The sequence below is a fragment of the Aplysia californica genome, unplaced genomic scaffold (assembly GCF_000002075.1).
Source record: "Aplysia californica isolate F4 #8 unplaced genomic scaffold, AplCal3.0 scaffold00336, whole genome shotgun sequence".
NCBI lineage: Eukaryota > Metazoa > Mollusca > Gastropoda > Aplysiida > Aplysiidae > Aplysia > Aplysia californica.
In genome coordinates this window covers 560,156-569,599 of record NW_004797606.1, presented here as the reverse complement: position 1 = coordinate 569,599, position 9,444 = coordinate 560,156, and the positions used below count along the sequence as shown (strand labels likewise).

At 43.5% G+C, this 9,444-nt stretch overlaps 1 protein-coding gene across 1 annotated transcript; it reads right to left on the bottom strand.

Moving 5' to 3' along the window:
• Positions 1-1,321: 1,321 nt before the first annotated feature.
• On the bottom strand, positions 1,322-9,249 carry LOC101860424. The gene is made up of 2 exons (XM_005102727.3): positions 8,406-9,249; positions 1,322-3,153 (listed from the first exon to the last, which is right to left on the bottom strand). Exons 1-2 carry the CDS (start codon positions 9,247-9,249, stop codon positions 2,984-2,986), a joined length of 1,014 nt encoding a protein of 337 aa, XP_005102784.3. The 3' UTR covers positions 1,322-2,983.
• Positions 9,250-9,444: the final 195 nt, after the last annotated feature.

Genomic DNA, 9,444 nt, shown 5'->3' with positions numbered 1-9,444 from the left:
CACGTTGGGTGATGGTTTTGAAATGTATCTAGAGTAAAAATGTGTAGATCCTTGGCGATTAAGGTAAAGGTTAGTTTGGCGTCATAACGCAAAAAAAATTTAAAAAATAATCAGCAAGTGTCAGATCTGCGACAGACATCGGTGATCACGGTTCTCCATTCGTTCCTCTTCCGCTCGGATGCTCTTATAAAAGCCACATTACCCCGATCGTTTCTGGTCACCCATCTGTTTAGGTATTCCAAGTCGGTTGCTCTGGGCCTACCCCTGCCTCATGTGCTCCCCTTCAGTTTTGCCAGGGGGCGCTAGATGTTCAAGGCCTATATGTCTATTCAGGTGTCCCAAAAGCTGTATTTGTCTTTTCCTGATTGTTTTTATTAGCGAGCAGCCCACGTGGGATTCTTCTAGTACCTCTTCGTGTGATCTGGGGCAAATAAATAGATAAAGAAAGAAAGAAAGAAAGAAAGCAGGTGTTTTGACATTCCCATCAACACAATTAAGATAATCCAGGAGCGGTCTTCTGTTTGCCAGGGGCCAACCCGGGCTGAGAGGGATAAAACATCCCATCAGAAAGACCGAGACACTCAATAAAAATTCCTCTCCCCTCGGGAATCGAACTCGAGAATTTAACCGCTACAGCACAGACGCCGGTGCGGCGTCACTGATGTGTGACGTACAGGCAAATTTCCAGAGGTTGATAAAGTTGCGTAACCGATTTGAAGTTTTTGGGTGACGAGCATGAAATTCGCCAAACAAAGAAACAAAACAAGAAGTAAAGCCGTGTACATCTGTGATGGTAAGGACAAATTGTGCCTAGTCTAGTGATGAACGCAAGGATTGACGAGTTGCTCTGTGCTAGTGGAACAGTAAGCCGAGGAAGGATGCTCGTGTGTGGAGTCAGTGGTCCAGTGGTTGGGCTGTTGAGTCTCACAACGGAAAGGTCGTGGGCGAGAAACCCGTCGAGGCCCCGGCGAATTTTGCTAACTTCACCCAGATGGAAATTAGTACTTTGCTTTGGACGGCGAAAGTTCTCGTCAGTTTGTCTTTGAGTGTTAAATCGGCGGCTTGCACTGTATGCTTCCCGGGAAGCCTTGAATATTTCTGGGTGTTTTAAGTTTCACTGGAGTAAAACTTTCGGTTTAAAAACTCACATAGCTTGCTATTGAGCGGGCGAGAATAATACAAAAAATATATCGTCAAACGACATTGATTGGTCAAGAAAACTGTGCTGAGCTTATGTCTTAAAAAGTACTGCAAAAAAGTACAATCTTTACTTTGGGAAAAACTTCAGAAGATGCACAAGTTTACAAAATGTGCTGTTTAATTGATACAGAAATAGAATAACGGGTAAATATTGCGTACATGCTCAAATTGTCCAACAAGTGGATGCAAACATTGTGTAAATCGCACAAAAATACAAAACTTAGATCTATATATATTAATAAGAAACAAACAAAATATTGCGTACATTTGGAATTTGGAGAACCCTTTCTCAACGTGAGCCAGCTCTGTTTCTTAGTTGTCACCACTGTACATGGAAGTTCAGAAATGATCCACCAGATTGCAAATGGAAGTAAATCTATAATATTCCCCAATTGCAAATAGCCTACAGAATGATTGTCAATAGTGCATCATTATGCAAGATGCAATGGCGTAATATTATAATAATACAGACGGAACGAAATTGTGTCAAAGGATAAGAGATGACCTAATGATGATTCTAATACCCAAATCAGAATATTGAAAAAAAAATGGCACGAGGCAACTTCTTCGTATGAATTGTCCGAATGTTCTTTCTTACCTAAAAATGCTTCAGAAAGTTCCCCATGTACAGCACTGACACCAGAGGCGACACGAGAGCCGAATGCCATCAGCACTGCCTCCTTCATACCAGTCACGATTAACGTAGTGCACAAACACTCTGCTATTGTTATTATATATTATTCAAAATGTCAGTTCGGCAGGGTCGAGCTTGGTTTGAAAGCAGGCCAATACGTACATGTATTTACAATGTATATTTACTATAGCTCGTTCACACTCATGTGTCCGTGGTTAACACAGATAAAAATAACCCGGTCTGCTTCTCACGTTTTTGCATGTGGCTCTAAAAGTTAGAGATAGTCAACTGAATCTAGAAGTCCATTAATGAAGGTCACAGCAAACTAAGTTCCGACACGTTGTCATTGACGTTAACAAAGACATATAGTACGTAACAGAATAATAGGAGCCTTATAGTATAGTACACGCCTGAAACAGTATTTAAAAAGTCTGCCTATTTTCACCAATACCAAACTTTAAAGCACGCTTGTGAAACACGGTCCAACAAACGGGTGGGTACTTTCCGAACTCACGTGGAGATGTCAAGACGGTCTTGGGATAGAATTGACAAGCTTACTCAAAAATGTTTTGGGGTGGGGGGGGGGGGGGGGGGGGGCAGAGTGGTGTCAAGGTATCGAAATGAGCAATTCGTAAACCATATGTTATTGTAGTGATCCTGTGCATGCACCCAAAATAACGAAACTTAAAAAAATACTAGGTAAAGATTTTAAAAAGAAATATTCCACTTGGTCGATGGTCCTCAGAAGTGCCATGCAAATGTATGCGTACATTGGTCAATAAATAAATTATGAAATAGAATTTTCAAACGTTTTTAACACGGCCAAAAAAGCGTGAACAAGATATATTAACGTTTACAAAGCGCTTGTTCCACTCGTTTCGTTTGCTTTGTTCTCTGCATTACACATTTATCAAACCAGGCCTTTTCGATCCAATTTTGGAGCGCTGGACCAGTGCACCAAGCAGCCATTTTACTTCTTTCTGACACCTGGGCCTGCCGACCTTGTTGGGGACTTCATGGGTTTTTTTTTTTTTTGGTTGTTATTTCTAGTTGCGGAACGTGGAGACGGTGACATAAAGTCTTTATTGGAAAAAATAAAATGGGTGGCCATAACGTAAAGTCTTTGTTGGGAATACATGTAATATAACTTCAAGGAACCCCGTGGGGATTCTCGGCGTCTGACAGCTGAGATGAGACACTTCCGGTATGCTGCTTGTCTGTGCCGACGTCTGCTAAGTCTACATCACAAACGGCGTAAATCTCATGGTCGTAGAGAACCTCGCAAGCAAAATGGCGGCTCAGCCAGACCGATGGTGAATCTGGGAAACAGACGGGACACTTTTGAGAAAATAGAAGCACATCGACACAATGACGGACAATTACTGCTAGGAAAAAGCAAGACTGATAGACAAAAACAACAGAGGGAAAGAAAAGTAAGACCTACCAGTTACACGCTCCAACCATCTGCAGGCAGGACGTGTTGAGGCTTTCCCCAAAACACTCTTCTCACCAGACAACCGCCTCTTAAACAACCTAAAGGAGTTGACAGTCGTGATCGGAGAAGCTGAAAACACTCTGATTTATATGCCATCTAAATGTCTTAAGTAAGCTGTTATATTGGTCATTTTACCCCAAGTGCCAGATATAATAATAATATACTGATTTTTATATATGTCTATTGGTAAAACTCTCTAATGGATCACTACATTGTTGTGGTTAGAGAGCTTGTGTACCTCCAAGAGCTACACTGGCTGGAGCTAATGCTCCTGGTAGGGCCACCCATGCCAGACAGGTCGACGGGTAGAGGTCAGACGAAGCGTGATCCACCGGCCCTCCATGTTCGGAGGTTCAGCCTAGGGCTAACAACCTAGACTGGTAAAAAGCATATGTTACGGAAACAGCAACAAAGAGAAACCATATTTCTGTGTGGATGGACCTTCAGAGTCTCTTGGGATTCGTATGAATGCTGGCTGTGAAAGCCGCAAGGAAGCTGTTTGCAGGAAGATGGATGACCTGAACACCGCAAAGACAAAAGTTATCATAGGACTGTGGAATGTAAGGACAATGTACGAAACTGGCAAGTTGGCACAAGCAACGGCAGAGATGAGGAGATATAGATTGCACGTTCTGGGCATAAGTGAAAGTCACTGGACAGGATCCGGCAGGCTGAGAACAGCAACTGGAGAAACACTGATATATTCCGGCAGAGAAGACAACCAACATAGGGAAGGTGTAGATATCATCCTAAAAAAGGGACTTGAGAAATGCCCCAGGCAGGGGAAACCGATCAACAGCAGAATGATGACACTGAGACTGAAAGGAAAGCACACCAACACAAGCATCATCCAATGTTACGCCCTTACTAACGACAGTGAAGATGAAAGCAAGGACTGTTTTTATGAACAGCTGCAGAGGGAATTGACAGGTATACCTCGTCACGACCTTATCGTTGAAATGGGCGATCTGAATGCTAAAGTAGGAGAGGACAACACCAACTATGAGAGAACGATGGGACAACATGGAACGGGTACAAGAAATGAGAACGGTGAAAGACTAGTGGACTTCTGCGCATTGAACAACCTGGTGATAGGCGGAACCCTCTTCCCACACCGTACAATCCACAAACTGACCTAGAATTCTCCAAATGGCCGGGACAAGAACCAGATTGACCACCTTATGATAGGAGGAATGTGGAGACGTTCCCTACATGATGTGAAAGTCAGAAGAAGAGCAGATGTCGGCAGCGACCACCATCTAGTGACGGCAAGGATAAAACTCAAGCTGAAGAAAACATTCACCAGGGAGGCGACAAGGACGCGATTTCATGTTCACAAGCTCAGTGATGGCAATGTGAGATCTGCCTTCCGACTAGAACTAAAGAACCGATTTCAAGCTCTCCAAGACCTGGAAGAAACAACCCCCAATACAGATGAAGTCAATACCCAATGGAAGCATGTTGTTGAGGCCTACACAGAGAGCCGTAAGACATGTCTTGGTGTAAAGAAAAAGAACGCAAGCAAAGAATGGATAAAGCAAGGAACTTGGAATATTATTGAAGAACGGAGAGAAATCAAGAAAAAGTTTGCAACTAAGTCGATACGGCTACAAGAGAAGTACGCAGGGGATGACAAGGAAGCTTGCCAGAAAAATAAAAGACTGGTCAGGAAGGACAAAAGAGAAGCCATGGAAAAGTTGGCAACTGAAGCAGAGGAGGCAGCTGCTAAAGGTGAACAAGGCAACGTATACAAGATAACAAGAAAATATGCGGCAAGTACCACGGTGGAATGAGTGGACCAATCAAAGACAAGGCTGGCAAGCTGGTGAGAATGGACAAGGAACAGGAAGCACGCTGGACAGAACATTTCAGGGAAGTCCTAAACCCACCTCCACCGGAGGACACCCCAGACATACAGGAAGCTACCTTGGAACTGGATATCAGCTCTGACCCACCACAGAAACACAAGATTGTAAAAGCTGTTAAGAGCCTGAAATCACGAAAATCTCCAGGAATGGACAACCTGGATGCTGAATTGTTTAAAGTAGACCCAGAACTGACTGCCGCCATTCTTCAGCCACTATTCAAAACCATATGGGAGGGAGAGCAGATTTCCGAGGACTGGAGCACTGGAGTCATTGTTAAAGTACCAAAAAAAGGAGCTCTTAGAGACTGCAACAAGTGGAGAGGTATCACGTTGCTATCAGTTCCCAGCAATATCCTGGCCAAGATTATTATTAATCGGGTGTCGAATGCCGGGGACAGCTGCTTAAGAAAAGAACAGGCAGGATTCGGCAAAGAAAGAAGATGCACAGATCAGATATTTGCCCTACGCAACATAATAGAAGAGTGCACGGAATGGCAGAGACAACTTTATGTCAACTTTGTTGATTTTTAAAAAGCGTTCGACAGTGTGCATAGAGAAAGTCTTTGGCGCATTCTACGATCTTATGGAATCCCTTTCAAAATAGTGGAGGTCATCAAGAGCTTCTACCAAAACTTCAAGTGCCTTGTTGGAAACAGTACCACTGCTTTTGAGGTAAAGACAGGAGTTAGACAAGGATGCAACATGTCAGCATTTCTGTTCAACCTGGCCATTGACTGGGTCATGAGGAAAACAACAGAGGATACATCAAGAGGCATAAGGTGGACCCTCTTCTCCACCCTCGATGATCTGGACTTTGCCGACGACCTTGCACTACTCTCCCATACCAACAAGCACATGCTGGAAAAAACAAACCGACTCCACAAATACGGACGCCAGATTGGGTTAAGAATAAGCCAGAAGAAGACAAAAGTAATGACACTAAAGGTAGGCTCCCCAACGCTGATTAGGGTGAACAACACAGACCTGCCTATAACAGACACATTTACCTACATAGGCAGCATAATCAAAACTGACGGCGGTACAAAGGAAGACATTATGAACAGACTCCGCAAGGCAAGATCTGTACACAGAAGTATGATCAACATCTGGAAGTCAGGACAGTTTAGTATACAAACCAAGATAAAGCTGTATGACAGCTGTGTACTATCCACACTCCTATATGGAGCTGAATGCTGGAGGATGACTGATCATGACCGTGCCAAGCTATCATTCTTCCTTTCATACAACCAGCTTACGCCAAATACTCAGAATCTTCTGGCCCGACAAGATTTCCAACGCAGATCTGTTACGAAAATGTAGGCAAGAGGACATGACCACCATAATAAAAAGGAGAAGATGGAGATGGATTGGGTATGTTCTGAGAAGAGAACCAGACTCTATTGTGAAGACTGCCCTCCACTGGACACCCGAAGGACGTCGCAAAAGGGGCAGACCCAAAGTGACCTGGAGACGCACAGTAGAGTCTGAAATGAAGTCCTGGAATCATTGGTGGGGAACGCTGATCAAGATGGCCCAAAACAGACAGAGTTGGAGATCCTTTGTTGCTGCCCTAAACGCCAGATGGCGTAATGGGTAGTAAGTAAGTAAGTACTATTGGTAAAATCCAACATATAATTTTCTTTTACAACCTGGTCTTGCAAGTTTACAAGTAACTTGACTTGACTCTAGCCAATTTCAGTTATTACCTGTGAAGTTGGAAAGGGCCTAATTTCTTTTGGTGATTCAAATTCAATTCTTTTCGTTAATTGTTATGTTGGTCGTTACACGCACAGCGATCCACGTAATCTACTGGTTTTTGTAATAAATCTAATTGTAAAATTCATCAAATAGTTTGGTTTTGCAACGTAGGTCTGCAATTTTACAATACATTTGGTACTGTCTAGACTCTATCCAAGGCAAGTCGTGGTCTGAAAAGCTGAAGACAGTCTTATTTCTATGTTACCCAAACGTCTTTAGTAAGTTGTTATACCGATTGTTATACTTTCAGTGTTAGGCAAGGTCCACGTATTTTTGTGCATGTCTAGTTGTCACATCCAATAAAGAGTTTTGTTACACAGCCTAGGTCTACAATTTTACGCGACACTTTGTACTGTCAACATCCCACCCTAGCCAAGTTGTGACCTGAAATGCTGAAAAAAGGCTTACTCCAGTGTCATCCAAATGTCTTAAGCCGTTATGTCGGTCGTTACACTCTCGCTATTAGACACAACTTATTCTTTTTTTTGTGTGCATATATTGTTGTAATAGCCAGCATTTCATTTTCCTTTACAACTTGGTTTTACACTATTACAAGTAACACTGTGCTGACTAAACTCTAGGCAATCTCAATTATTATCTAGACAAATGGGAACAGCCACATTTTTTAAATTATTCAAATTTAAATCTTTTAATCTAGCCAAGTTGTGACCAGAGAAGCTAAAAACAATCTGATTTCTGTGTCATCCATATGTCTTAAGTAAGATGTCAGTTTTGCAGTCGTTACACTTTCAGTGTAAGACACGATGTTATATTTATCTTTGGGTACGTTTTGTTGTAACAACCAACAAACTATATTTCTAACAACCTGGTTTGCACTTTTACAAGTAGGTTTGTACTTACTAGACTCAAGCCAATGTCTGTCTGTCTGTCTGTCTCTCCCTCTCTCTCTCTCTCTCTCTCTCTCTCTCTCTCTCTCTCTCTCTCTCTCTCTCTGTATGCATATGTGAGAGCGTATATGTGTGTGTGGGAGGGGGTAGGGGACAGGTTGGTAGGTAGTAAGTAGGAAGGCAGGTAGCTGGGTACCTAGGTAGTTAGGTAGGCAGGTTGGCACGTGTGCATGCAGGCAGGCAGGCAGGTATGTTGGTAGGTAGGTAGTTATGTAGGTATGTATGTTGGTGAGTGGGCAGGCAGACAGCTAGGTAGGTTGATAGGTTGGTATGTGTGTGCATGTGTCTGCGTGTGTTTGTGTGTATGTTTGTTTGTGTACGTTTGTATGTGTATGTGAGTGTGTATGTGGTGTGTGTGTGTATGTGTGCGTGTGCGTGTGGGTGTGTGTGTATGTGTGTGTGTGTGTGTGTGTGTGTGTGTGTGTGTGTGTGTGTGTGTGTGTGCGTGCGTGCGTGCGTGTGTGCGTGCTTATGCGAATATGTGTGTGTGTATGTATAACGCAACACAAATATTTTTAAAGACCATACCACTGCACAACTCACCCACAAATCTCAAGGGCTGCGGATGCCTGGCCCGTATCTGTCCCAGAAGTGGGTGATCGCATACAAGCTCGTAGGCGTCCGTTATCGACCACTTACACTGACACTCGTCGACCGAACCCCAGTCCCACAAACTTGTGTTCCGACGTCCTGACCGGTATGAAAGAGAGTGGCTTTCACGAGAGAGAGAACGACTTCTGTAATCATAGTCAGTGTCGTCGTCGTCGTACACTTGGTCAAAATGGCCATTCCTACCGTATTTGTTCCGTGAGTGTCTGGCCATATGTCGGTCGCCATAACTCCTTTTCTGGCGTTGTCCGACATCTTCCTTAGTAAGTGTGCCATCGACGCCTTTGAATAAAACTCGTTCAGCTCTGCTTTTACGTCCCTTCGGAGAAAAAGCTCGCCTCTCTTCAGCCTCCACTTTACACCGGTGCCCTCTCATCACCTGCCGCATTTCTACCATCACTTGTTGCCTCTGTTTGGTCGCGTCACTTAGCTTGTTCAGTCCGTTCTGCGCAAGAATTTTTATGCTCACGTCTCTCCAATGTTGAATTATACTTTTCCTATGCAAATGACCTTTCTGTGACGACTGCAGTCTTAAAGGTGTTCCTTGAGCCTTTGCATCAAGCTCACCCACAGGTTTCACATCCCTTTTAGAAACCAAACCACGAACAGGCCATGTTAGCTGCTGGTCTAACAAAGAGGGCGGAACAACCTTTCCAAGAATCTTCTTCACCTCCTTCTCGTTCATTGCAAGCGGCTTGATGGCCCGGAGTTTAAGCGTTGCACGCCGCCACTCCTCCTCCATCAGGTACCACTGACGCAGCTGCTGAACATATACCATTCTCTGGGGAGATAGGGGGCGCATTGGGAAAACTGATCCGTGAAATAAAAATTGATACAAACGTCAAAATTGCACAAAAGTAGGAAAGAAATCAACACTATTCTTAACTACATTTAATACTACTCTTAATTATACAACTTTAAACACGACACGTCTCTCATTAAAGACAAAACAAAACAAAAACAAACACCCCCC